Raw genomic sequence first — 27042 nt, forward strand, 5'->3', positions numbered from 1 at the left:
GATTATAATATTTGAATTAATATGTTATTTATAATTATTTTCATGGAAAGTAAATTTTTATGAGTTTAAAGTCTAGTCTGCGAGACCAAGTTCTCACAAATTTACGTTGAGTTTGATACTGATACCATCTTTATAAAAGTGATACTCTAATGAATAATATGATAACAGAGTTGACTCGTGACAATATTATAATTTCGGATTGAATTGAATCAAAGGCTATTTCTTATTAGCAAACTATAGACCAAGTATAAACTAAGCACAACATTTTAAGTGCAGGAAACGCAGTGTTGGTCTCTAGAAATTGCATTTTCATCAAGTGCTGTCTACACTAACCCAGTACAAGGACATGAAATCTCCAAGGTGTAAGCAAGAACACGTCACTCATATGTTATTTACAAGATAATCAATCACGCCAATGACCAAAATCCACGAGGAACTTTACATGACATATACCAGACAACCTTATTTATAAGTTAATATACATATGAATCTTATTCGCATGAAAAAATCGACATGGAGCTCAAATGCACAGGAATCTATATTCCACGGCATATTATTGCTAGTGTGCTGTAGCAATTAAAGGCTTGCGGCTGTCCCTTTTGTCATCTTCATCTTCACCTTCTACAATCAATACAATCCAAGTTGCTTAACTTCTGGATCAGCTACCAGAATTTCCTGAGCAGAACCATGATCATGCAGACTTCATGAGAAGATAAATTCATCAAACAAATCATCCATTATCATCTCTTCTAGTTCAAGTGCTACATACTCCTCTTCCTCTTGAAGGATCATCCACCCTCTTCCTTGTGCCAAATCACGACCCACAACATCATCTAATGTCTGATCTAGCTCAGGTCTCAAGGTCAGGTATGAATTAACACTAGTCCACACTTCATTCAGAAGATAGTGCCCTTTAGGCATTGGATGGAGGCGGGGGTTGAAGGAGAATGGTCTTGGGAAGTAAGTTGGTGACCTTCCATAAATTTCCAGCAGCACCTCGTTCACTAAGTTAAAAATGAGTTGGTGATCATAATGTTTGGTTGTCTCTTCTTCAGAGGTTTCTATTTCATGCCGCAAACTCGCTTCCAAATCTTTGAACAAGGAGGGCTTTAGTGGCTGGTCTATTGTGTATCTCATCTGAGTGTGCTCATTTCCCAAGAATCCCGAAAATTCAAGAACATTTTTTAAATATTTGAAATTGGAAGGGTAATCTGTATCTTCAGCTGTTATTCCACTTGCATTTCTGTTGTATGAAGAGTCTGGCCATGCACTTCCTTTATCTGATAAATCACCTTCCAATTCCTCCAATGTAGAGACTTGGGTATACAATTCTGTGCCTGAAATGATAATGACCAAACCAGTCAGTAATTAGTCAATTGCCTCTGTTGTAGTTCATATCACAAATATTAAGAGGGGGGAAAAGTGACTGCAATATTTCATCCAATATTTTTGTTTTACTTAGAATAATAAAGATTTTCATGATATCATGACATCTCAAAGAAATACTTAGTCTCATGTATATCAACACAAGTTTGGTACCTTCTTTGTGGCTGGTTATATTGTCCTCGCAGGCAGTTTCAAGAGTTGGCATCACCTCCTTACTAAGATAGGCAGTCATATTACTCATTTTCTCTATTTCTTGTGTAAAACTTCCTTCCCCCACTGCTGCCTCATCCATGTCCTCCTTTTGGTCACAGGTAACTTCATCAATTTTCTCCAAAATCTTATCTGTTTCCACAATTTCAACCTCTTTAAAATTATCGAGTGATTTGTCCATCTTCAAAGGAAGACTCACTGATTTTCTATGAGCACGATCGTATGTTTCCTCGGTATTCCCTACATCATTTGTATCAAAAAGTACCTCTTGTACAAGGAAGCCTAAAGTCTCGAGATTAGGCATAGACAAATTGCTTCTTGAAAAGTTAGGAACATGTGCACTCTTGTGGATCCTATCCTCGTGTGTCAATTTTAAGCTTTTAGACTTTGAGCTTTGCCACTTGGCTTCTTTGCTGAAGCTTTTCTCGAACAACTGAGTATATCTATCCAATGATTCATTGAGAGAAGATGTTCTCCGCATGAGCCGGGCATCATGTTTGTTGGAATCATAATCAGAAGCTTTAGTTTCATTTGAGCTTTTGCTCCTTTTGTATTCTTGAACCACGCCATCTTCTAAACTTTGTGAGATCTCTTCCTCATTATTGATTATGCTATATTCAGGCGAAGCTCTGTGTTGGATAGCTTCAGCAGAAGTTTGTTTACCACTTTTTCTGAATTCCACAAGAGCATGTTTTATCTTCTGCTTTATAGCTTTGAATTGATGAAGAACCAACTGATTCCACCCTCTGTGATTTGATTCATGAGAAGACCTTGAAGAAATAATTGCTTTTTGTTTCATGGCACTATCAACACCAAGATCACTCACCAAAGTTCGTGGCTTCTCATAAGAAATATCTTTCACAAAACTGGAAACTGACATGTTTGATTCCTGGGCAACAGCAAACAATTTTTCTCCCTTTGGATAAATTTCGTTTTGCTTGTGTTTTAACGACCTAGAGCTAATGTTCCTCATCTGTGAAGTTGAGGCTAAAGGAAATGACCCACATTTTGTCAATCTTGCATTGGTTTGGGAAGGTTGCTGGAGTTTTTTCCCACTGAAGTCCATGTCTCGTAGAAATTTGAGTAATAAATCCTTCTCCACCCTAAGAAACTCAAAAACATCTGAATGTTTCTCAAATTTATAGGAAATGTCTCCATTATGCTTGTTTGTTTCCGTAGGCTTATGGTTAAGGTAAGCTTCTGTTGTCTTGCCATTTTTTTCCAGATGAAGTGCATACTCCTTACTGGCCTGGTTTTTCCTCGAGTAGTCCATGGTTTCACTGCCTTTGGAGTTTTCTTTGTTAAACTCTTTCCCAGTTCGTGTTTCCTTTTGATTGTAGTTGGGAGAACTTTTGCCTGCAGCATGCAATTTTTCGCTTTCTTGTCTGACCTGATATTTATACAAGACATGATTACAATATTATATACAAATATATCCATGTCAAAAAGGAGACCAATCTATAATTGTTTGTGGCCACCTCCTTAAAATAAGAGAATACAAAGTTTTCAACTTACCAGGAGGGGCTCCGATTCTGTAACTCCATCGTGTTGGTCATCAAGTTGGTTATACAAAATGCTTTTTCTCTTATCTGCAGTAAAGTTAAAGAGCTTGTTAAGTATGTAAAGTCATTGACAGAAGCAAAAATATGGTCACGTTGATTCAAGAGAGGAAAATGTCAGGTTATCTTAAAAGTGAGGATTAAACAAAATTATTTTTTAGAAGAATTAATTGAAAAAGTTAATAATTACTGAGGGAGTAATTTGTAGCATACCCTTATGTTGTATCATGTACGGGTTTTGATGAAGGCAAATATACAAGCACAGTGGGTTCCATGTTGTATATTAAGCCAAATGCAATGTTCCATTTAGAAATAGAAAGAAAAGCAAAATTTAAGCAATGATGAGTGAGAGAACCAAGATTTGCTGTCAAATTGCTTACATGTGGCATGTCTTCTCCTTTTGTGGGGAAACACCTTTTTTACGCGCCAACGATGGTAATCAAGAATTTTAAGCATGCCCCACATGCATCCTGGATTATTGTCCTGAATTTGAATAGCGGTCTGGTCGGAAGAAATCAGGTCCTTTCCCATTACTGCTTATCAGGGTAGTCTTGTTCTCTAGTTTTTGAATCCACTCTCTCCCACCAGGCCCTGTTTCGCGGAACCTTCGTTAAAAATATAAAGAAAACATCTTTACATCACAGACACAGAGCATAACTGAACACGAATCTCAATCTCAATTTCTGATAAGCTTTTCGATTCTTTTCTACTTTCCTAAATAACCAAGCACACCAGAATAGCTTCTCTAACCTTGTTCTTCAATCTTCCCCTGAATATCAACAACAAATAGCACCCGGAACTTCCCAAACCTCTGTTGCAACAATATAACAAAGAAACGGAGATTAAGAAACTGAAATTCCCCTTCACATCTAAATTAACTTTTAAGCAGAAAAGATTATACTTTCATCGTACAAATTCATTATCAAACATTCATACCTTTTGCAGCTATTTGCTACTTACTGATAAATTGTAATTATCCCCAAACAAAGCAAAAAAAACACAAGAACATATCGGACTGCAACGTGGAAGTTCGCTAAATTCAATCAATTCAAACAAAACCGAAACCACACCCATACTTTTCATAACAATTAAAACATGTAACAGAAACATGGGAAACATGCATCCAATCAATATACAAAGAAGAAAAAAAAAACAGATAGAACTTGTAACGTGAAAAACAAAATTAATCAAAACGAAAATCTCTTTCGAAGATTGAACTTTCAGTGAGACTCTAACCTCCAACAGGTGAAGAAAAGGAGAGTTGGCAGAATTAGAGAATAAGGACGGCGCAAAAAGGTGTGAAGCAGTTTGATCAGAATAAGGTGGCAGAAGCATAAAAGAGGAAACAACGACAACTAAAGTACAAGTCAACTTTGTATGAATAGGTTATTATTATTATTATGGTGGGTGGCTGCTGAAAAACTTAGGAAAAAGCGAAGTAGAAGGAGCAGAACAAAGAAAGGTTGTTAAGAAATAGAATGGAAATGATGTTTGGAGAGGAACTGAATGCGCGCAAAACTGGTCTTCTCTTATGCTTTCTCTCTCTGACTATGACCAAACAACAAAGTCTGCTATGCTTATTCTTAATAAGGTGTAAAATATCGTACACTGCATATTCCCACACCAAATTATTTTCACATTCTCATTTATTTTCTTTGATCTTCATTAAATAAATTAAATACACCTTTCAACAGTGGTTTTAAGTGTGCAAACATTATTCCTCACATCAAGAATTACAAAATTAATTTTTTAATTATTTTTAATCTATTATCTTTCACCCAAAATTGAAATTTATTAATAATCCAAAATTTGACAAAATATTCTATACTATGATATAATAATTTTTTTAAGTGTAAAACCACATCTTGTATTACTATTTAATACGTTCTAATTCAAATATAAATTTGAAAATTATTTAACACCTACAAAAATTTAATTTTATAAAATAAAAAATTATATTTATTCATTTTAAAATTTAAAAACTACAAGTTTATTTACACTTTTGCCTATGCTTTTAGGTCCTAGCTTGTCTTCTTCACAAGATAAATAAATCACAATTATAATAAGAACTATAAATAAGTCTTGTGTATTACAGAGCAACGTATTATTGACTTTTAATCAATTTCTGTTAATTATGAAGTTAAGAAAATTGATTATTGATATTAACAATATTATGATTTTTAAGGAATTCTCTCTCTCACACGTTTAATTTGTATTGATCAGTTTTAATCTAACAATAGAATTGTTAAATATTCAAATGAAAGGTTATATGTTTAATAAATTTGTATTCCATTTATTATGTTTACTACGTAATTTTATTAAAGGTTATTATATGCTAAATTCAAATATTCAACAAGTGAAATAAACATATTATGGTTATTTATATAAAGAAAATTATGGTTATTTATATGAAAATTTAACAATATTGAAAATTAAATTAATATTTTAGTCAATGTTTTTAATATAGATTATTGTTTAAAATCTTATTCAATTTAAGTTTAACTTTATGAAAAATAATCATGTAAATATATTAATTAAAATTAAAATTAATTAATTTAAAACAATGTTCAAAGATATAATGAATTAGGATACTGATAATAATAATAATAATAATAATAATAATAATAATTATTATTATTATTATTATTATTATTATTGTCAACATTATTTTTGATAAAAATATATGAAAATACAGAATAATATAATATATTAATAATTTACGCAATATTCCCTACCATTTGTGTCACCTTTGCCTCTCTCATCAATGGTAACATAATAATAGCCTTACAAGATACAGGAGACAACAATATAACTATTTTATTACTTTATTAATTTTATAATCATCTAATTAATGATATATATGGTTTCATAAAAGTCACATTTAATAAATAAACATATATAACTAGTATCCTACTATATTCTTTTATATTTATTTCATTTTTAAAAAACACAAAAATTTAATTACACTTTTACAAGTAATAAATATAAGTAATATGAGATTGTTCCATATCATTTTATGGAGTTTCAAATTAAAAGTTATACAGTAATTACTTGTTACTATATATTTAAACATTTATTAATACTACTAAATTAATTATATATTTTATAAATATATTTACACATAACATTCAAAGATAAAAATTAACAAATAAATTACTGCTCATGTTCATAATTGATATATTAGACTGTATTACATTTCAATCTTTTTATTTAACATTTTCTCTAATATTATTTTTATTTAATAACATATGGTTTTCAAATGTATATCTGCGTGATAAATTTTATATTATTTATTTATTTAGATTGTTGTAATATAATTTTTATGATATATAGATTCAGAGGAAAAGTAGTAATTTTAGTTTTTTTTTTCTCTTTATTACATTCAATTTAAAGATGCTATAATTACTAAATATAATATTCGACTCCTATTCATGTTTATTTATTTAATAAATGCCATAATTAATATTTCGTGATAAAAGTCAGACTGCTGATACATCTAAGTATACTTTACATTAATAGTCTTTAATATAATTGATATTTGTGTTAAAATCTTTTTTTTTCTTCTTATCCTCCTATCTCTATGTTTATTTTTCTTCAAAATTTAGTCAATTTAAATTACATTTTTAATTTTTTTTTTCAAATATACTGTTGAATTAAAAATAATATCTAAAACAATTTATTTTATTAAAATATAAAATAAATTTTAATTATTAAAACAAAAAATATTAGTAAACTATAAAATATTTTTTCTAAAAATAAATCATTTTTATCGTGTAAATAATTTTTTATTATAAATAATTATTTAAATCTGAAAAAGTAGTTCTTAAAAGCTAAACCTAGAAAAGAATTATATACAATAAAAGATGAATCCTTTTATTAATGGTATAGATACACACATTTAGGGTTAGAAATCATAGATTGAATAAATATAATTATAAAATTTAATAGCAGTTAAACATGATTATCTAAATATTTATATACCTATTTTGAACTGTATTTTGCTTGAACAAGCTATGCATACATATACAGATAGATATAGGAAGACTAGGCTTAATTTAAAACATAATAAGTGAAGAAGATAACTCATATGAAGAGTGTTTAAGGAGAGTTTACTTGTTCAAATGAAGAAACTTAACAATGGAGAATAAGCATTTAAAAAATGGCTATATTTTATATCTGATGTGCATCTGATAACAACACAACATTGCTTTAGTATCTGTCTTGTTAAACCAACTTTATCACCAAACAGTCAAGAATTTCTGACTTGTTCAACCAAACTGCAAAAAAATTGACGCCAGATACTGTATAATATAAGTCATTCGTTTGAGTAAAAAAGAGACAATGAAAACGATGCAGATATAAGTCAGAAAACATGAATAACCAGACTCATTAATATAATCACTCCAGAAAACTGAGTCTTTTACAAGTTGGTCATAGATGAATCTTCACTCCAAAATATTAAAATAATATATTTATAGATTTTTCTTATATATTATTTGATTTTATTATTTTTAAAACTTAAATTAATATTTAAATTTTTATTAAAGTTAAATATATTTTTGTTTCTTAAAAAATTAAAAATAATCTCTATTCAAAACTGACTTAATTTACTTTTTAACTTTAAAAATCTATAAATTTAGTTTTTTTTTTACTTTTATTAGGTTTATACGATGTTTTAAGAGCATCTTATAATAATGTTTAAGTTTCATCCTTATACATATTTGTTTTAATATTATTTGAAAATACGTGTCAAACATCAAATTAATTTAATAAATTTTAACTAAAAAAATAAATTCAAAGATGAAAAACTAAATTAATCCTAAATTAAAAAAAATTAATATTTACTCAAAACTAAATAACTAAAAACATATACTTTTTTTAATTTTTAGCTAGATGTAAAATTTTGATTTGGAGTTTAAAAAAAACAACATACACGTAGAAGAGACAGGTTCAGATACAAAAGTAAAGAATTCTAAGTATTAATGTGTGCAACATAATTATGTGAGTGTTCTAGATTGAAAAGAAGCCGCAGCAGAGGATTCTAGACCTTATAACCGAATTAGAGATATTATTGTGAGTATTGGTGGTTGAAATTTGACATGTTTGTTTTGCAAAGATTGGTGGGGAGAGTCAACTTTCAAAACTATAGATTGCCCCGTGTAGACCAACACATCATCTGACTACTTCAAACTTCAAACATTTTCTGCTTTGAAATCAACTTTTAATGTCGTTACACGTAAATTGGTATTCCTGCACTTAAAAGAAAAGGTTACAGAAATTGAAAGACTCAAAAGATGGATTGGATTATCTTATTGTCTGTTCCTCAAGAGTCAAGATGTTAGTCCTCTTCATAGCCCTGCTATGAAAAAAATTTCATAAATCTTTTAGAAGGCTAAACAATAGGAAAATGTAAAATAAGATTAATTGTATGATCTAAAGATGAAGAAAATTACGTATAGTTTAATTAAATATTTTTTATGAAAAAAAAAGACACTGTGACTTTTGATGTGTCAGGAATCATAAGGTGTGATAATATGATAAGGATGAGATGGCTTTATATTAGGGTGATGATAAATGAACACCAAACTTCTAGCTCCACAAAATAATGTTTTTGTTTAAAAATATTAAATATTTGGAGATGAATCAAGTAAGAAAATTAAAACGCTGATATTTTTTTGTATTAAGTGTTAAATACGTACAGAAAGATTGAAAGCTGTATGATTAAAATTTTCCTTTATATTAATATCATTGTGGCGAATACATCTTAGAAAACATGAAAATTTGAAAGTTGAATTCTATAAATTTAACTAAATAATGTTTTACATAAAAGAATCATTTAGTTTTTTAATTAAATTTTAAATATTTTTAATCAACCTTTTATTAATATTTTTTTATTACTGATCAAAATAATTTTTATATTTATCTAAATACTATATTGTTTCATCTTTATATTTTCAATTTATAAAATAAATCATTCTATTTTTTTATTTTTTTCATGATTAATATTGTTAAAATAGATCATTCAATCTGATTTCGCCTTCACATTAGTTACTTAATAAACTAACTCAATATAACTCACTTATTAGTGAACTCAAAAAATTTAAACCTAAGTCAATCCATCGTAGATTAATAGGTTAAACAGGTTGGTTCATTGAATTACTTAATTATAATTTTTTTCCTTCAATCTAAATAAAAATAACAACAATGTTTTTTAATTGAAATATAAATAAAGTTCAATCTAAATAAAATCTAAAATGTTGTTAAACTTTATATACAAATCAAAATAAAAAAAATACAATACATGTTAAACATGAAATACAACTCAAAAAGCACAAAATCAAACTAGTATCTAATCTTAAATCATTATTTCTATTTATTCATATATAATATTAGAGTCATGGATAAATCCACAACATAAGATAAAAGTTTATGATTTTATTTTTTTAATATAATTTAAAATTTATAGGTGGGTTGGTGAACCATCTGGACTCATTACAAATTTAATTTGGGTGAGTCAGATTCTTAATAAATGAATTTAATTTTGATTCCTGTCGAAATTTATAACTTTTTAAACTTAATGTAAAAAGAGATATTTATTTTTATTTGTAAAAATGAGTTATTAACTCCATAAAATAGGTTTTCATTATATTCTCTTTAAATTTAATTATAAGTATAAAAAAGATAATTTTAAATTATAAGTAAAAATGTTATTTTAATTTTTTTTAGTTATTTAAAAATTCTAATTTTAATATACTAAAAATTTAAAGCGAAGTATTATATTAATTAAAAATGAACAGTATAGATAATATATGACTAAAATGACCCACATAAAGCTTTAGAATTTTAGATTAAAGATAATATTTGTTATTTTTCCTCAAAAACCCTAACCTAATGACTCTCTTTTCTTTTTTATATCAAATTCAATAAGAATACTTTGGCAAAAAGAAAGGAAAAGACAAATTACATTAAATGTGATTATAGTGAGTAAATGTACTAACTTCCTTTAATTAAAAAAGTTTATTAATTTTGATTATATTTGAGTTTGGAGAGTGTATATTTTTAACCCTTTAAATGTGATTTATTGACATTTCTAATTCACCCTGCCAATCTAACCAGTTAAGGTCGAATTGGTCAATTGAATTGATCCTTTTAAAATGTTTTTAATAAACTATTATTTTAATGTGCGGTTCACTATTATGATTTTTTATGCTATTTTATTATGTACTATATTTATTTAACTCGTGTTTATTATTTTTTAGAAAGTATTCGCAGTAGGATAACGCTTGTATAGTTGTGATACTGTAAATTTATTTTTCAAAAATAATATTTTGACATCATATAAAATAAAAAATATTCACTTTACAACCATTTTAGTAATATAATAATATATATATATAAATATAAGAAACCCTTGATTAAATGTTGATTTATGAGATAGTTGTATTTTATTAATGAGATATGAACATATAGTCTCATTGTATTTTATTCTACTGATATATTGGAACAACAACTTACTCTAATTGCATAAATTAAGGAAATGTTTATTTCATTCAAACAGACAAATCAGCTGTATAATTTTTCTGTCATGCAGTATTTCTCACAGCCCCTTTAGTGCATGCTCCCTTTCCATGATTCCAAGTCCTTCTCTAAACTTTTCAAAAAGTGTTTTCTCCAATGCCTCCTTGAAAACACCATCTGGCTGTTCCTTAGCAGGAATCTTCTTCAGTTCAATTTCATTCTTTAACATTCTTTCTGTAACAAAAAGGTAATGCACTCTATGTGTTTGATAGGCCTGCCGAATACTAGATTTGATGACAGTTTAATAGCTCTTTCATTCATCACAAAATGAATTCTATTTTATAATATTTTCCTATAATGCACTACACTGGATTTGATGACAGTTTAATAGCACTTTCATTTTCCACAAAAAAGTTTAACTTCATAATATCTGTGATTAGAAACTGTTCTGCGTGAGATGGAAGGTGTACTAAACAGAAAATGTTAAGAATTCAAAGTGATTTAAAATTCACCTTGGATAAAAATGATTAAAGTGAATAACATCAGTAAAAATGTCCACATTTGTATCCTATTTATTCTAGTTTTTAAACTAAGTAATTCATATTTTCACTTCTTTCTCTTTAGTACAGATATACATAAAAAGTGATAATCAGTGTGAATTGGTCCTACTCTATGATGGTTGAGAAATTTGGTTGAGCCACATAGCCCTGTGATGACGGTGTTGTTTTCTCTTGATATGCATAATACTATAGTCTGGGGGTGATGACCTCAAAGGATAAGATCAAGAAGCTATAAATCAATCATCTCAATATTCAATGTTCAAGCTTAAACAAGGTTGCACCGCACATACGCTGACTTCTCAAAATCCCTACAAGTTTTCAAAATATTCAACTTTAGAATATAATAAATAAATTCTCTTAAAATAGTCTCTGCTAGTTTCAATTATCTGCATAAAAAACTCAACTTTCCTGTTCATGCCTCAGCTTGTTATCTAACTCAAGAAGATTTGAAGGAACTGATTCAGTTTAGATATGTTATGTCACTACTGTTGTTAACCAAAAAATGGGCACGCGCACACCTTTGTTCCGTGATTTTAAAAATCAAGCTTCTTTCTTTCTCAAGGAAAAATTCAAGACTGCTAGGTTAGCTCTCACTGATGTTACTCCAGCAGAACTGTAAGCTTCTCTTTTCATGATTCAACTATAAGATTTGACATTTTATGTGTTTCACAGCCAAAGAAACCATCTCTAATACATAGCTTTTGTGGTCCTATACTATTTGTAGCATGACAGAAGAAGTTACCAAAGGAAATCCATGGGCCCCAGATTCTCCAACACTCAGATCAATTTCAAGGGCTGCTTTTGAGCTTGATGATTATTGGAGGATTGTAGAGATTCTGCACAAAAGGTTTTTCTGCCTGCTTTTTCTTCTTCAAGTTATTGGTATTGATGCTTGCCATCTGATAAAAAAAATGAATGAATTGAATAATTCTAAAACAGACTCCTTAAATTTGAGAAGAAGAATTGGAGGGCATCTTACAATTCTCTGATTGTGGTGGAGCACCTGTTGACTCATGGACCAGAAAGTGTTGCAGAGGAATTTCAGAGTGACAAAGATGTAATTAATCAGATGAAAGATTTCCACTTTACTGATGCGAGTGGGTATGTTCTTGTTTAATTAGATTTCCATGATAATGCATCCTCAATATTTAGATTTAACCAAAACAATGGTGATATTTGATTTTCAATCTTATTTAATATTGCTATTTCAAAAATACATTTATCTTTAAACTTAAATGTTATTCTCAATAAAAATAACTTGGAATTAATTTAGAAAAAACATTGAAATAATAATAATAAATTGATTTAACTACTACTTTTATAGTTCTAAATATAATCGAGTCCGAACAAGAATTTTAATTAGACTATAGTCATGAATGATCCTTGTACAACATTTTTCAACTTATTTGTGTTCTAGATTTTTAAGAAATCAAATATTACATTTTAAATTGGAATCATTTTTAATTGGTTGAGTGAAAGTGTAAGAAAATTATTATAGACAATGATTAATGAGGGCTTGGTGAGAATGTGCATGCAGGTTCAATTGGGGTGTAACTGTTGGAAAAAAATCCGACCGGATTTTGAAACTCATGGAAGAAGGAACTCTCCTTAAGGAAGAAAGAAACCGTGCTCGGAAGTTGTCCAGAGGAATTCAAGGTTTTGGAAGTTTCAGTCAAAGGTCAACTCAAGCACACGGAGTTCTGCATGAAAAATCATTGCCAGACACATTTGACAGATCTAACTCTGACTTCAACAACAATCACAGCCAGGAAAACCAGTCATTTGGCTCAAACCATTTTCTGGACACAGTAGCAGTTAAATCTCGTACTCCTAGTCATGAGGGAGGAGTTTTCAAGTCTCAAGATGATTGTGTAGAGCCAGAGAGCTACTTGGATGATCATGGAAACGCTCAAATGCATCAGAAATCTGATACAAGCTCTAAAGAAATGATGACAACTAGCAAGGAGGAATTCCATCTATGGAACTTGAAAGGGGAATCCAATCCACTTTTAGATGGTAACCAAGAGAATGATTCCAGACTTGGTATATTTACAGCCGAAGATGATCACCCCTTTAACTCCAAAGAAATGCATTCAACTTCTTCCCTTCTTCGTTCTGGATGAAGTTAAATATTAGAATGAAGGTAACAAGGTATATTACACTTCATGTGTAGAAAATTATTCCAATCATGGTCTTATACTACATGTATTTGTGTATATGGATTACCTTTGTTTCCTCCTACAGTTTTCCACCAGAAGAAAAGGCAAAATGTTTGTAGATTTGGAACTAGAAGAAGGCATATTGGAATGATGAACGAGTATAAATAAAGCAGAGACCTGTTTGCTGCAGATTCTGGTCTAGAGCTGTCACATACGCCCGACAAAACATATCCTATCTCTTTAGGTTTTACCTGGCCTAGCTAGCCATGGCTTATTTTAATGGCAGCTTATTCATCACTGTGAGCCATAGATTTATATGTTACAAACATAAAGATCCAAACAATTTTCTCATATTTTCTGGTACGTGTTACCAGATTAGAAGCAAGCAAGTCTAAGGGTATGTGACATGATTTTTATAACGGGTGTGTAGTGAGGGCACAACCACGAAACAACTTTAAATTTAGAAAGTGTTTGAAAAATCTTTCCTTGTACAGTGTTTGAAATAAATTATGTATAGTTCAGAAAGAAATTTAGAAAAAATGTATGGAATAGTTTTCATAAATTAATTTATGTAAGAATAAATTTCAATTCTTTTCTCTTCTGTAAATAGTTATAGAAAGACTCTTAAAACATATCCATCATTTCAAGACTTAATATAGATGAAAGCTGCAGAACGAAGACACGTAATGTGAAAAATAGAATATATACAAATATTTGCATATCCAAAAGGCTAAATTGTTTCTTTTGCGCCTCAAATATGTGACAATAGTCAGTTTAATCCCATAAATACTCAAGTCATAATAATGACGGGTGCACAGACTTCTTCCTTTTTTTTTTCTCTGGCTGCAAATTGTGGCCAAAATACAATTTCTTTTCTGTCTATTTGAATGGCGTAAGCTGGGATCAGATCAAATTGACAATTTTTTGTGGCATACAAAATAAATTTACAACCACACATACAAAACAAAAGAAAATCTTGGGACCAAAACGAAACTGGCCCCAAACTAATGAGGATAAAAAAGAGCACTTTAGCCCTAAATGAACAAAAGAAGCTTCAAGATTTGCAAAGCCAGTCTTGGATGGCAAGTCGAAGTGCGTGGTTGGGAGTAAGAAACAGGTGATTCAATTTCAAATTAGTCATGGGAGAAGTGTCATGCCCATTTTCCAACCATTCACGTATGGCATCTCCTTCATAGGTAAATCCGTCTGCTGCAACTTGAGGATCATGCATTATTTCCTGAAGAAGGAATCCAAAGTTCAAGAGCAAAATAGAATAAATAACCATCTTTGTCTTTTAGCACTATAAAAGTTACCTGAACCAAGTTATGTGAAGCTCTTTTATTTATAGAAAAGAAGTTACCTGAAGGATTGGACATAAGAAGAAAGACGGCACTGGTCGCTCTTCTGAAGCATGCATCTGCTCCAATTCTCTCACTAGTGTAGGTGTTAAATCTGGTCTGTCTCTACGATTTTGTTGACAGAATTGCAATCCCAGTTCGACCAAACGCGATGCCACAGGCGAGGGCCATTCTCCAGCTGAAGAATCAAGAATTGAAGACAATTTTCCACATGAAGCTGCATTGCGTACTAGAGCTGCTAATCCAACTGGAGTATTACCAGTGAGGAGTTGTAAAATGATGAGCCCAAAGGAGTAGATGTCAGACTTTGTTGTTAGTATTCCAGTTCTATGAAACTCTGGATCAGTATATGTGAAAGCACCCTTTGGTTCAGTGCTCAAACGGAAACTAGGACGGAGGAGAGACTCCTCACTTACCAGACTGCAGAATCCAAATCCGCATATCTTGCAACTAAGTGAAGAATCAAGTAGTACAGTTTCTGGCTTCAGATCACCATGGATAATAGTTTCGGGTTTAAAAGAATGTAGGAAGCAGAGAGCACTAGCGATTTCAGCAATCATTCGTGCTCGGGTATTCCATGTTAAAGGAGAATTGTTGCTTTTCCGGAATAGGTAGTCTTGAAGAGTTCCATTGGGGAGGTACTCATATACAATTGACCAGGCTTCAGGGCAAACACCAAGCAAAGTGATTAAATGAGGGTGCTGGAGACTACCAAGAACTTGAACCTGATCACAAAAAAAGATAACATCAGTGGAATCTAACAAACACAGGAAAAAGAAACGAGTGAGGGAAATAGAAAACAACTCCATTATTAGTGTTGTGAAAAAAAAAGGTAGAATGTAAAATGCCTCAAAATTAAAGTTTCCAAATCCAATCCTCTGAAGCCATCTTTATATTTTAAGATAATAAACTGGCAGAAAATCCTTTATGGGGGGAACTAACCTCTTGACGAAACTCCATTGGTCCTTGCATATTATGTTGATGGAACCTTTTTATAGTAACAGTCCTACCCAACATTTCCCCCTTGTATATACAACCAAATCCACCTTGCACAATTTTAAAGCTGTTGGAAAAATTACATGTGGCATTTTGAAGATCTGATGATGAAAACTCCGCTAACTCAGGTAATTCTTCAGGAAAGCCAATGACCCCGTTGCAATGAGCTGCTCCAACTTGTCCTCGACTTCTCCACCGCTCAAGCCAACGTAGGGATTCCATTTTCTGTCTCCTTATCTGCTGCCTTTCTTGCCACAGGGTTGAGATGGATTCTTGAATTAGTGATAGTTCATCTGCAGCTTCATCACGTCTACGATTTGCTTCCTGAGCACGACTATCTAACAGCGCAATATTTCTCATGGTCATTTGAAGCTCGCTAGCAATTTCTTCACTCTCACTCAAGAGCTTTTGTTGTTCTTCTACCGTAGCTCTGAGTGCATCCTCAGCCTCTTTTCTAAGCTTTACTTCACGAACATGGGCAGAGTCAAACAAATTGACCTGTAAGATAGAATATAACTTTCGTAGGGAGCTTAAGAAATCAGTTAAACTATAGACTCACTATCCATTACAGTTCAAAATGGTTTGGAGATAGAAAGGATACAGCTAAATCATACAATATCCCGTCATAGAAATTTCCACACAATTTCACTTAAGCAAATATTAAAAATGTTGCTTCTTCTACAATTCTGGCCTGAAAATGTTAGGTTCAGAAAATTGTTTGCAGAATCTCAGTATTTTCAGGAGGGATTCTGTCTTGTTGTAATGCTTTTGTCAAAGTTTCTGAAAAACTTAAGAAAAAAAAACACTTAATTCCTCATTCACATGACTAGAAAGGAGCAATAAGGGCAAAAGCCAGAAGGTTATTGGCTTCAGAAATCTTCAATGATTTACAATCACTAGATTTTGCTTACCTTCCTGATGGCTTCCATGGCTTCAACTTCTAACCTCTCACACTTTAATAGCTCTGCAGAGGCTTCGTCTGCTACTGCCTCGGCTTCTCTCTTGGTTTCAATAAGTTGGTTGTTAATTTTTTCTTCCATGGCCTCTAAGTATGTATCTAAATGAGCCCGAGAAGAATTTTGAGAGGAACAATGACTGCTACAACTGGATGCTTTGGATGAAAAAGTGGCTCCAGTTTCAGAGATTCCAAAACCAGTGGCAGATCTTGCCGAATTTGGTTGAAGACACTCTGAGTCAAATAGTTCATTCTTACCATATTGAAAAGATCTACATCTCAAGCTTTCTGCGGTGGCAATCTCAGGTTGAGCGGACAAGGATAAAGAACATGGTGTTTCAGAAGCCTCTCTTGTCCAGATGACTTTTCCTTTATAGAGAAACCATACTTCACAGAAAGGAGGAGCATTTTTGGCAGTGTAATTTGCTTTACCAGAATTTCTTTTCACTTTCATGCAACTGCAATTTTCCACGATGATTTTGTAAGTGGAAAGATTTATTGATCCATTCGGTGAAAGAAATGGGACAAAAACGGACACTACAGAAGTAGATTGCAGCCTCCAAGTTATCAAAAGAAAATAAAACCAGTTGTGACGTTCTCAACTCTCTACAGAAACAATAGACACGAGGATACGAAATTCATGAGAGTCACAAGAATAAAATCAACTCTATCCAAACTACAGGGAAGACTAACTAGTAGCTTGGCAGTTCTATACAGAAGACATAATCATCCTTCTCTCCCTCCCTCCCTCCAACCCCAAAAAAAAATGCAGGAAAAGAAAGAATAACAGACAATTGCAAAGAACACTGGCATAATAGACATTGAATGAATAACTTACTTTTCTGGCACTGCTCCAATGACAAGCTTCTGAATATTATGCTTAACGACCAAATCAACAATTCCCTTTTGGACTTGATCAACTTCTGTTACTATAACGCTTGCCTTAACCTGACGAGAAAATTTATATTAAAAGCACAGCTAAGAATAGATTTCTTACCATAAGTTACAACATAAATAAATTCAGTCATTAAAATGAAAATAAAAAGAAGAGGCTTGCCCTAGCTGTGCGGCAAACGGTCAAGTACTTGTCTAAAAGCTTCATGGTCTGTTCTCTCTCCACACATCGAAAAGCAGACACCACAGCAGGACTAGCCTGTGATGCAGGCAATTTCCCCACTACACAACAAAATTCAAAGAGACCCAGTAAGCGCAAAATGGGGGCAAAGTAGAAACCACCATAATTCACAACGAGAATTGAAAGAAACGAGCTTACACAGAGTGGGGATCGTGAGAGAAGGTTGATAAGCATGTAATATAACGATTTCAGCGTTCTGAAAGTGGTTAAAGGTCCATTGGAGCAAGGTAACAGCTTTATCAATCGATTTGCCAACAGCTACATGAACCTTGGGAGGCATGGGGAGGGGAAGCTGTGATTGAGATTGGGAAGAAGATGGGTGGCCGTGGAAGGGAAGGCACAAAATGGGTGCATGGTGAGGGTGCAGAGGTTTCAAAAGTTCCATTGGTGCAGTGCAGGAACTGAATTATTGGATGGTAGGAACAGAAATCGCATCATTTGCTGGATTGGGATGCGAATTGAATTGAATTGAAATGGAACCCCGTTAAACGTTTGACTTTTTAGTTGACTCCACGCCAATGGCGTGTGGAAATTGGAGTCATCTCGTTTTCCACTGCAGTGAAAAACCAAACCTTTTCATGTCCTTTCTTTCTTCATACATTAACATATTTCTAAATACCTGCAAATTAGAATGTTACTCTGAATCTCGTTTTGTTTGTCGTATTCGTGAGTACTAAGTAACAATAATGGTAGAAAAGATGAACCTGTCGGTGAGACCAATTCCATTGGGCAAAGTCACAACATTCTCTACAGATAACTGGAATTTATTAGTTAGTTAATACCCAGTCTTCAAAGATTTTGTTGTAATCATGGTGTTTTATATGTTTAATTTCACTCAACTACCATTTTTCTACTAAACTAAACATGTGACTTGCTTTTGACATACCACGCCCTTCAAAATGTCACTCAAAATGACATTTTATTATAAAAAAAATTAAAAGCTAATATCCTTTAAAATAAATGATACTTTGATTTAGGTCAAACAATAGGCTTGTTGCTAACCTAATCCAAGGAAAATCCTAACCTTAACAGTTCAGAGATATGACTGATTACATATTTAGAATTTATACACTCATTTCTAACATCGTCTTTTGTTTTTATATTTGTTGGATTCTCTTTATTACAGTTGTTTATGATGCCGCGTACAAATTATATGGACATAGATAAATTTGGTTTGGATTACTATACTAAATTTTGGGGGTTTAGTACGGCGGTTTTACGTGTTTCATTATATAATTTTTATGAATATATAATATTGCATAAAATGACAGTTTTATTTATTTTTATCAGTGAATGAACTAAAATAAATTATAGAGAGATAATCAGTATCTACATTTTTATACATTATGACATAATTAGATAATCTCCAAATTTCTGCAAAACATATTACAATATTATGTAAAAATTTAAAATATAATCATTAAAACCAATCTATCTGTATTGTTTGCAATGCTCTTTTATTTTACTTTAACATTTTTCTTTTCTAAGATTAATAATGTAATGTAACGTTCAAATTATTAAGATGATTTTGTTTTTTCTCCTTTTAAACATTTTTGTGTAACTCATCAAGTTAAATAAATTAGATTTTAATCTAGTATATGAATAAAATAATAGATAACATAATACTATTCAAATAATTTATTTTAGTTTGATTTAAATCAATTTAAACTGTCAAACCAAACCAAATCGTTTGATTGTCGAAAAAAATTTCCAGTCAATCCTGAAATTTTGATTTTAACCTATTATCAACTTTTCTGATAATTTTTGGATTATTTTTTAGATAAATTCAGTTCTTAACAACCCACAATGTTGACTTTATCCTTTATACTTTTGCACTTGCAATCATTTATATTTTTTTTAAAAATATTTAAAAATTTAAATTTGTTTATAAAGTAATGGTGATTAATAATTTATTTTTGTTACATGTGTTAAAGAAATTCATTCATTTTCTTCAATAATTTTAAATCTTAAAAGAAGCAAAGATCTTAACTTTTGTCTTTAACTTAATTATCTTATCTTATTTCAATGACTCTTTTATTTTCTTAATTAGGCATGTAGTGCACAAGATAAAAACAATATTGAAATTTCTGAAGATATAACCTATGTTTGAATAAGAAGTTTCGTTTTTTTGTCTTTTTGAATCTGAGTATGTAAGTTTTCAACGGCAAACCAAATTCATATACATTGGCACGTTACAGTAAGTCTATAACCGAGGTAGGTGTTTTCGACTTACGAGATTTTATTCCTTCCTTGTTGAATTGTTTGTTCTTTGCTGTGTAAGACATTCAACTTTTTAAGTATTTAAAATGTTTAGAAATTTCAACATCTAGCAAAAGCATTCAAAGTAATATACATAAAGTGTAATATTCAAAATGTTGCCTCAGCAACCAAAAACACAAACACATGTTTCTACGCTATATCTTAACCAGCTCCAAATTCTTGGAGTGAAAATGAATTACTGCCACAACAACTGCTTATTCAAAATCTCAACTCCTCAGCCTATTGGGCAAGAGGCTTAATGTCATATAACCCAACCAAAAACCAGTTTGATTAGGATGTCCGAATTAACTTCAAACATACACAGAATTATAGGATCTGACTTAGGTTTAGATAGAAGAATATGATGATTTGGAGGAAGAAAAAAGTAATAAGCTGAAATGGTTTTGATATATCATTACGGATCAACTGTTCAACAATTAACAATGGTAAAACAAAACAAATGAAAGAATTAATTCTGCCATAAAACTCAACTTTATCTTGATTCACTGTTCTAACAACACAAACATTTTTCAAGAAAATTCTTCAATCATTGCAAGGTGCTACTGTATTGCCAATCGAGGACACCAAGCCGTTCTGCTGCATTTAGAAGCATTTCCTGTGTACAATTGAAGGACCAGACTCATCGTACTCTGCCTTCGCAATCCACATCTGCATTTCCGAAAAACAAGTGTATTCTCATTATTAATCTTGATAAGCTGACCACATAAAAAACATTCTAGCGTGTGTGCGCAAATGCATGAGATGCTGCTTGCTATTAGTATTCATAGTAAGTTACACAAATCCCAATTGGCCTGTGAAACTCAACTGCTGTGAGAAGGAGGCAAAAGTCAAGCAACCAAGCTATCAAACTGAGAGACTTAGATCAGAGGATCAGAACTAAAACTAAAATAAAGACAATCAAACACTTGATGATGTCTCCGCCATGCAGATAAAATGTTTGAGAAATCACAGTTTTGGGTTTATCATTTTGACAGCACAAATTGCTTTGGTCATTTGAATCACAGAATGTTTACCTGTTGGAAAGTGCTGAGAGAAGCCAAGATAGAGCCACCAATCCAGACACTGTACTTTCTCTCGGGTGGAGCAACCACCTTGATCTTCATGCTACTTGGGGCCAGGGCCGTGATTTCCTTGCTCATTCTGTCAGCAATACCGGGGAACATGGTAGAACCACCACTGAGGACAATGTTTCCGTACAAGTCCTTCCTGATATCAACATCGCACTTCATAATTGAATTGTATGAGGTCTCGTGAATGCCAACGGCTTCCATTCCAATCATGGATGGCTGGAAGAGGACTTCAGGACAACGGAAGCGCTCGGCACCAATGGTGATGACCTGTCCATCAGGCAGCTCATAGGTCTTCTCAACGGATGAACTAGTTTTTGAAGTTTCAAGCTCTTGTTCATAATCAAGGGCAATATAAGCCAGTTTTTCCTTCATATCCCTTACAATTTCTCTCTCAGCTGTGGTGGTGAAGGAGTAGCCACGCTCAGTGAGGATCTTCATCAGGGCATCAGTAAGGTCACGCCCTGCTAAGTCAAGACGGAGGATGGCATGGGGGAGGGCATACCCTTCATAAATGGGTACAGTGTGGCTGACACCGTCTCCAGAGTCCAGAACAATACCTACACAAATTAATGTACCAACCAGCCAAGTTAGATGAACTCAATTGCTTCAAGTTTTGAAATTTTTTCCACATTCAATTTTCTGGTCCATGTTTGCAAGGGAAATTTGAACCTTGCAGAGGATTGCGTGTTTTTTTATTAGACAGCATAAGAAAGACTAACCAGTTGTACGGCCGCTGGCATAGAGGGACAGAACGGCCTGGATGGCAACATACATGGCAGGTGTGTTGAAGGTCTCAAACATGATTTGGGTCATTTTCTCACGATTTGCCTTTGGATTGAGAGGAGCTTCTGTGAGCAGAACAGGGTGCTCCTCCGGGGCCACACGGAGTTCATTGTAGAAAGTGTGATGCCAGATCTTCTCCATGTCATCCCAGTTGTTCACTATACCATGCTCAATGGGATATTTCAGAGTCAGTATACCACGCTTGGACTGAGCCTCATCCCCAACATATGCATCCTTTTGCCCCATCCCAACCATCACACCAGTATGACGTGGCCGACCAACAATGCTGGGAAACACAGCCCTTGGAGCATCATCACCAGCAAATCCAGCCTGCATGTTCCAAATTGCAACGCAATGCAGTACAGTGCAAAACACTCACAGTAAATTACCACAAAAGAACATACTATATATCCAATCACTCCTACTTTCTTTCTTTTTTTACCTTAACCATTCCTGTCCCATTGTCGCAGACGAGTGGCTGGATATCCTCACCGTCGGCCATTCTCTTTCAAAATCTGCACAAACCATCCATTTCCTCTCAAACAGCTCAAAGACAAGACCACGAGAAAAAAATGAAACAATTTTAACTTTAAAAAAAAAATACACAACAATCGATCACAGACTGATCACAGCCTGTAGTATCCATACAAATCAAAGAGTAAGTGATCAAACACATTCATCCAGTTGCGGAAGAAAAGACATGATCACTTACATGGCCATATTTTTTAAAATAAAACAGCAATCTCATAAACTCTACAAAAATCCTAGGTGATCAGATCAGAATCACAACTCATTTGCAACGTGAACATAACCTAAAGGTATTCAAACGCGAAAATAAGCAATGCATGAAAACGTTGGTTAAGAAAAGAAGGAAAAACGATTGGTAACAGAATGTGAGATACCTGAAGGCGAAAACTGATGCACGGGATTGGACGCGCAAATCAAACGTCAAGTTTCAACGAGTTTGGGTTTTTAAATGAAAGTGTCGACTTCCACACGACATTGCCTCAACAACGTCCGGTTCGGTGAACGACATTCATGTTGTTCTTCACGCGTGTCCCTTCCATCTGTGGCTCCGCACACACATTGCTTTTATTAGCTTGGCCCATTTTTAGCGCTTGTTCTTCTTCATCTTCTCCTCAATCCATTTGGGCCTAGTTTCGACCCACTGGGTCTTCTCATGCACATGTGGCTTTTGCAAAAACAAAAACAAAAAAAGGTACATCGGCATAGGCCAAAATATGATAAATGATGGAAGAAAGAAAATAAGAAGGCATTGGACATTGGTGTTTGGATGGGTAGCAACAGTCCACGTTGTCGCACAATCCAATTAATTCCGTGACGGACCAAGGACGACTCATTTCTACATATCTACATGTGTTGTCTAGTCCTCACCAAAATATGGGAAAAACGATAATGTTCTCATTAAACGACAAAACAAATTCCTCCACGAATCATGAGACCATACAAAACGACATCCACTGCACCTGCTGCCTCTTTGCCTCAATTCTCATTCATTCGGGTCAAATTCCTGGGGTCACTTGCATTGCACTTCCATCGATATCTTTTCTCAGTTTTTATTTTTCCTTCTAAATTTAAATATTGCTCGATTCAAGCTACAATATATTCACGTTATTTTTGAATAAATTTAAAATTGGTACACCATATAGGACAAAATATATTCAACTGGGAGGTTAGTTATACACGACAAGAGCGAAGAATCCGATGCTGGAGGAAGAAACGACTCATGCAAAAGGATCCAACACGGACAAAAGACCCCAATGGGCACATCCGAAAATTAACTTAACCATCTAGAAATTAAAGTGTAGTTTTGTAATAAACTTAAATTAGTATAGAAAAAGAGGAAATTAAGGAAAGAAAGATGGTTCATGATTGTTAGGGATGGGGACATGATTGAGATGGGAAGCAAAATCATTAGGCATGAGCATGGGTTGCAATTATGCCCCATGAGAGTGTGTGTTATGTATGCTTTACTTTTTCCTACCCCACAATCTTCTGCCTTTTCTATTTCTTATTTTTTATGCTCAACCAGTACTAAATTACTAATACACTAAGACTCGCGTACTGATTAAAGTTACACTATAATCCGCGACATGTTTTCACGAATAATTTTCCCAAATTAACCCACGGTACGGTTTTGAATTAACTAAAAATAGATGCATATTACTTTTGGAACAGCATCACATGTTAGCTCTCATCCCTCATTATTCCCTCAACTACGGACAGGTAGCTTTGGAGCTTTTCTCAAACACCAAACATCTGAAGTATCAAAGAAATTGCTTAACAAAAATGAAGAAAGGAATACTATGAAAAACAGCACCATGAGGCTGCCTTCGTATAAGGTTGTCAACTCACTCATAGTACTACTACATAGGCTGCATTGCAGCTTCAGTTGGATGGAACCAACCACATATAAAGTATATACATATATATAGAATCTTAGAATAAAGTGGTGTGGTCCTGGAGACGTGTCACTTTTATCATGTTCGAAGATGGGTGTGGTGAAATTCAGGCAAATCCAATTGGGTCCTCCTTCTCTTTTCTGTATATTCCCTTTGTCAATTTCTTCTATCGAGAAGGATCATATCTTACTAACTTTTTCGTAAAGTAATAACTATACTGATATAGTGATTTCTCTGGTAGTTATAGTTATTTTCGTGTACACAACAGAAGGTTCTCTTAGGTTGCATTTTCCGTCTTCCTAGAATACAAAGAATATTGTTGCTATGTTTGACATTGGTTGTAACCCCCAAAAAACGAAAGTCACAAATTAATGTAAAACCTAGCCGTGGTTGATATTGATAGTGTGGTACGTAAAGTTTGGGAATCCTAAGTGAAACCCAACACGTCTAATCCATTACCTCTGCCTACCCAATTATCAGGAACGTGAGAAATGACAGACAGTACGTAGGACCCATTTCCATGTGAAATTAATGTTCACCTGCTATTTTACTTCACAGATTAGGTTTCTCTCTTTAACCAAATCATCACGTAACAAACACTCATTAAAATTATTTCTTACGATTTCTTACAATTTTTAACTATTCATGTATATTCGACTTTGCAGTATCATTAGTAAAAAATAATGTTGACTAACTATGTTTACACAAGAACATCTTATGAGAGTGTTGCCATGGTGATCATAAAGCAAATCCTGAGAGCATTTCAAGTTTCAACATTGGCAAAAGGATATATTTGTTTATAAAGGAAAGATAACTTTAATAGTTTCTTTTCGAAAAAAAATCAGGTATTTGATTTGATCTGTCTGGATGTTGATACTTTTCAGTTCAAGAGCCTCATGCAATTCCAAATCCTTCCATTCACTTTTATCTAATTTTAGTTGTGGCTTGTTTTTTTTACTCTCTATAGCCCAACATCTTGATTAGTTATTTTATGCCCCTTCTATTTTCTTATAATAATAAAATTCAAAAATTAACTGCCTCATTGTAAACATAATTCGTCTAGAAAATATTATTAGTTGTGAGTTTGAAAAACATTTCAACAAAAATACATCAATAACATCTTTAGTTTATGTTTAATAATTTCACGTCATTTCCAAGTTATTAAGATAAAAAAAAACTACATATATAAATAATATTACTTTAAGTTGTGAAAATACTTGTATACTATTTTTTAAAATAAGTTTATCTAATTAGAGTAAATGAGAAACATTTTCATGCATAATGAACCGAGTCCAATCATTAACCTAACCGATAGACTTATTTGTGTGTGATTTAATATATAAAAGGACAAACGGAAACATTAAGTAGCCTCTACGGGAAGAAGCAACAACCAACCCTATCTCATAGCTATAGCTATAACCAAAGCCATGTATATATAAACATATATAATTTATAAGTGATGATAAAATGCATACTTTTATTTATATTTATTTGAGATATAATATAACATACAATGTAAATATAAAATGATTATAAAGAAATAAATAATACTTTAACACACATAAAAATTTCACATTTATTTGACATTATATTTTTAATTTTTATTTTATTTTTTAAAATACAAAAAATTACTTTTTTATAATATTTTATTATTGTATTATATGTCAAATAAAGGTAAAAATGTATCATCCAACTATTATTTTTATAAAAAGATGAGTTTTTGTATTTTTTTTAAGAAAGAAAAGAGTAAAAAAATAAAAAATAATAGTGTTAAAAATGAATGTAAAAAATTTGTGTGTCAAATTATCATTCCTCATGATCCATACGTGTAATCAAATCTTTCCACGGGTTAATAAAACAAAATAACCATATTATTATTACTCATACATTACTATTTTTCTTCGTTAATATTTATTTATTTATTTATTATATCAACAGGTTTATCTTACATTTTCTTTATTGTAAAAAAATCCTTTTACATATATAATTTCTGAAAAGAAAAGAAAATATGATGGTAATTTATTATTTGATGATGATAGTGATGGAATGAGTGTGGGTATCTATTAGCTTATGATTGTTGATTATTGAATTAAATAGAAGTGAAGGTATAATTTAAGTTGCAATTAAAGTTGAAAGCATAATAATAAAATGCATGTGAAGGGTTGCAATTATATTGTTAGGGAAATGCTTTTGACACTTACCATACCACTCAATTAATTCTCACAAACATCTTCTGCTCCTCTTGCATCCAACAACAAACCGAATGTCTGCCGTGTCTGCCCACCCCAATTTACGCCACGCCTAACTTTATCAAAACTTAATTATGCACATTTTTCTGCATTTTTTTTGCCATTTTTAATCACCTAAAAATTAACCATAAACTGATAAACAAACAGACATTTTATGAGATAAAATTAATACCTTAAAAGTCAAATGTACCGGGAGAATGGTGGTCAGAATAGTAATTTAATTAGTAGCATGCACGTTAAGAGCATATGATTTTGCTACTCAACCACGTGCCTTGTGCATCAAAGTTTGTAGAACTCAGGTGCCAAAATGGATTATATATTATTATATTTCAATTTTCTTTTTTATTTATTTTGTTACATAGAAAACTTTATCGTCTTAGTCGATACGAAATCAATCACAA

At 32.2% G+C, this 27042-nt stretch overlaps 4 protein-coding genes and 1 long non-coding RNA gene across 9 annotated transcripts; 1 reads left to right on the plus strand and 4 right to left on the minus strand.

Annotated features, from left to right (window-relative positions):
- Window positions 1-362: 362 nt before the first annotated feature.
- Window positions 363-4704, minus strand: LOC108332325 (protein TRM32). Of its 3 annotated transcripts, none has more exons than XM_017567533.2 (6): window positions 4392-4704; window positions 3906-3966; window positions 3536-3746; window positions 3112-3185; window positions 1540-2986; window positions 363-1337 (listed from the first exon to the last, which is right to left on the minus strand). In XM_017567533.2, exons 3-6 carry the CDS (start codon window positions 3684-3686, stop codon window positions 703-705), a joined length of 2307 nt encoding a protein of 768 aa, XP_017423022.1. In that variant the 5' UTR covers window positions 3687-3746; window positions 3906-3966; window positions 4392-4704; the 3' UTR covers window positions 363-702. The 3 variants fall into 3 exon arrangements, with proteins under 3 accessions (XP_017423022.1, XP_017423020.1, XP_017423023.1); XM_017567531.2 differs by having other exon boundaries at window positions 3536-3760; XM_017567534.2 differs by lacking the exon at window positions 3906-3966.
- Window positions 4705-11499: 6795 nt separating this feature from the next.
- On the plus strand, window positions 11500-13811 carry LOC108333456 (epsin-3). 3 transcript variants are annotated; one of them, XM_017568907.2, is made up of 5 exons: window positions 11504-11848; window positions 11958-12080; window positions 12173-12334; window positions 12771-13384; window positions 13478-13811. In XM_017568907.2, the coding sequence occupies exons 1-4, from the start codon at window positions 11736-11738 to the stop codon at window positions 13354-13356; spliced, it is 984 nt and encodes a 327-aa protein (XP_017424396.1). In that variant the 5' UTR covers window positions 11504-11735; the 3' UTR covers window positions 13357-13384; window positions 13478-13811. The 3 variants fall into 3 exon arrangements, with proteins under 3 accessions (XP_017424395.1, XP_017424396.1, XP_017424397.1); XM_017568908.2 differs by having other exon boundaries at window positions 12771-13376; XM_017568906.2 differs by having other exon boundaries at window positions 11500-11848; window positions 12771-13811.
- On the minus strand, window positions 11844-12351 carry LOC128194816 (uncharacterized). Its single transcript, XR_008246213.1, has 2 exons — window positions 12213-12351; window positions 11844-12132 (listed from the first exon to the last, which is right to left on the minus strand). It is a non-coding gene; the product is annotated as an uncharacterized LOC128194816 (long non-coding RNA).
- Window positions 13812-14081: 270 nt separating the features above from the next.
- Window positions 14082-18443, minus strand: LOC108334295 (U-box domain-containing protein 33). The gene is made up of 7 exons (XM_017570054.2): window positions 17975-18443; window positions 17759-17877; window positions 17540-17649; window positions 16658-17159; window positions 15693-16244; window positions 14753-15475; window positions 14082-14629 (listed from the first exon to the last, which is right to left on the minus strand). The coding sequence occupies exons 1-7, from the start codon at window positions 18219-18221 to the stop codon at window positions 14447-14449; spliced, it is 2436 nt and encodes an 811-aa protein (XP_017425543.1). The 5' UTR covers window positions 18222-18443; the 3' UTR covers window positions 14082-14446.
- Window positions 18444-20484: 2041 nt separating this feature from the next.
- On the minus strand, window positions 20485-23212 carry LOC108334084 (actin). Its single transcript, XM_017569714.2, has 5 exons — window positions 22872-23212; window positions 22412-22484; window positions 21906-22299; window positions 21130-21743; window positions 20485-20764 (listed from the first exon to the last, which is right to left on the minus strand). Exons 2-5 carry the CDS (start codon window positions 22469-22471, stop codon window positions 20699-20701), a joined length of 1134 nt encoding a protein of 377 aa, XP_017425203.1. The 5' UTR covers window positions 22472-22484; window positions 22872-23212; the 3' UTR covers window positions 20485-20698.
- Window positions 23213-27042: the final 3830 nt, after the last annotated feature.

Source organism: Vigna angularis, chromosome 11, assembly GCF_016808095.1.
Source record: "Vigna angularis cultivar LongXiaoDou No.4 chromosome 11, ASM1680809v1, whole genome shotgun sequence".
Classification (NCBI taxonomy): domain Eukaryota; kingdom Viridiplantae; phylum Streptophyta; class Magnoliopsida; order Fabales; family Fabaceae; genus Vigna; species Vigna angularis.

What these genes read in the sequence shown, in the direction of transcription:
- LOC108333456 (XM_017568906.2), top strand. Translation starts at nt 11,736, where the DNA reads ATGGGCACGCGCACACCTTTGTTCCGTGATTTTAAAAATCAAGCTTCT. An exon ending in GTAGAGATTCTGCACAAAAG is followed by an intron (nt 12,081 to 12,172) that starts GTTTTTCTGCCT and finishes ATTCTAAAACAG; the next exon opens with ACTCCTTAAATTTGAGAAGA. An exon ending in CACTTTACTGATGCGAGTGG is followed by an intron (nt 12,335 to 12,770) that starts GTATGTTCTTGT and finishes ATGTGCATGCAG; the next exon opens with GTTCAATTGGGGTGTAACTG.
- LOC108334084 (XM_017569714.2), bottom strand. Translation starts at nt 22,471, where the DNA reads ATGGCCGACGGTGAGGATATCCAGCCACTCGTCTGCGACAATGGGACA. An exon ending in ATGGGACAGGAATGGTTAAG is followed by an intron (nt 22,300 to 22,411) that starts GTAAAAAAAGAA and finishes TGGAACATGCAG; the next exon opens with GCTGGATTTGCTGGTGATGA. An exon ending in TGCCAGCGGCCGTACAACTG is followed by an intron (nt 21,744 to 21,905) that starts GTTAGTCTTTCT and finishes TAATTTGTGTAG; the next exon opens with GTATTGTTCTGGACTCTGGA.
- LOC108334295 (XM_017570054.2), bottom strand. Translation starts at nt 18,221, where the DNA reads ATGGAACTTTTGAAACCTCTGCACCCTCACCATGCACCCATTTTGTGC. An exon ending in CCATGGAAGCCATCAGGAAG is followed by an intron (nt 16,245 to 16,657) that starts GTAAGCAAAATC and finishes TCTATCTTACAG; the next exon opens with GTCAATTTGTTTGACTCTGC. An exon ending in TCTTATGTCCAATCCTTCAG is followed by an intron (nt 14,630 to 14,752) that starts GTAACTTCTTTT and finishes TTCCTTCTTCAG; the next exon opens with GAAATAATGCATGATCCTCA.
- LOC108332325 (XM_017567534.2), bottom strand. Translation starts at nt 3,686, where the DNA reads ATGGGAAAGGACCTGATTTCTTCCGACCAGACCGCTATTCAAATTCAG. An exon ending in AAGGAGAAGACATGCCACAT is followed by an intron (nt 3,186 to 3,535) that starts GTAAGCAATTTG and finishes ACTTTACTGCAG; the next exon opens with ATAAGAGAAAAAGCATTTTG. An exon ending in TATAACCAGCCACAAAGAAG is followed by an intron (nt 1,338 to 1,539) that starts GTACCAAACTTG and finishes TTATCATTTCAG; the next exon opens with GCACAGAATTGTATACCCAA.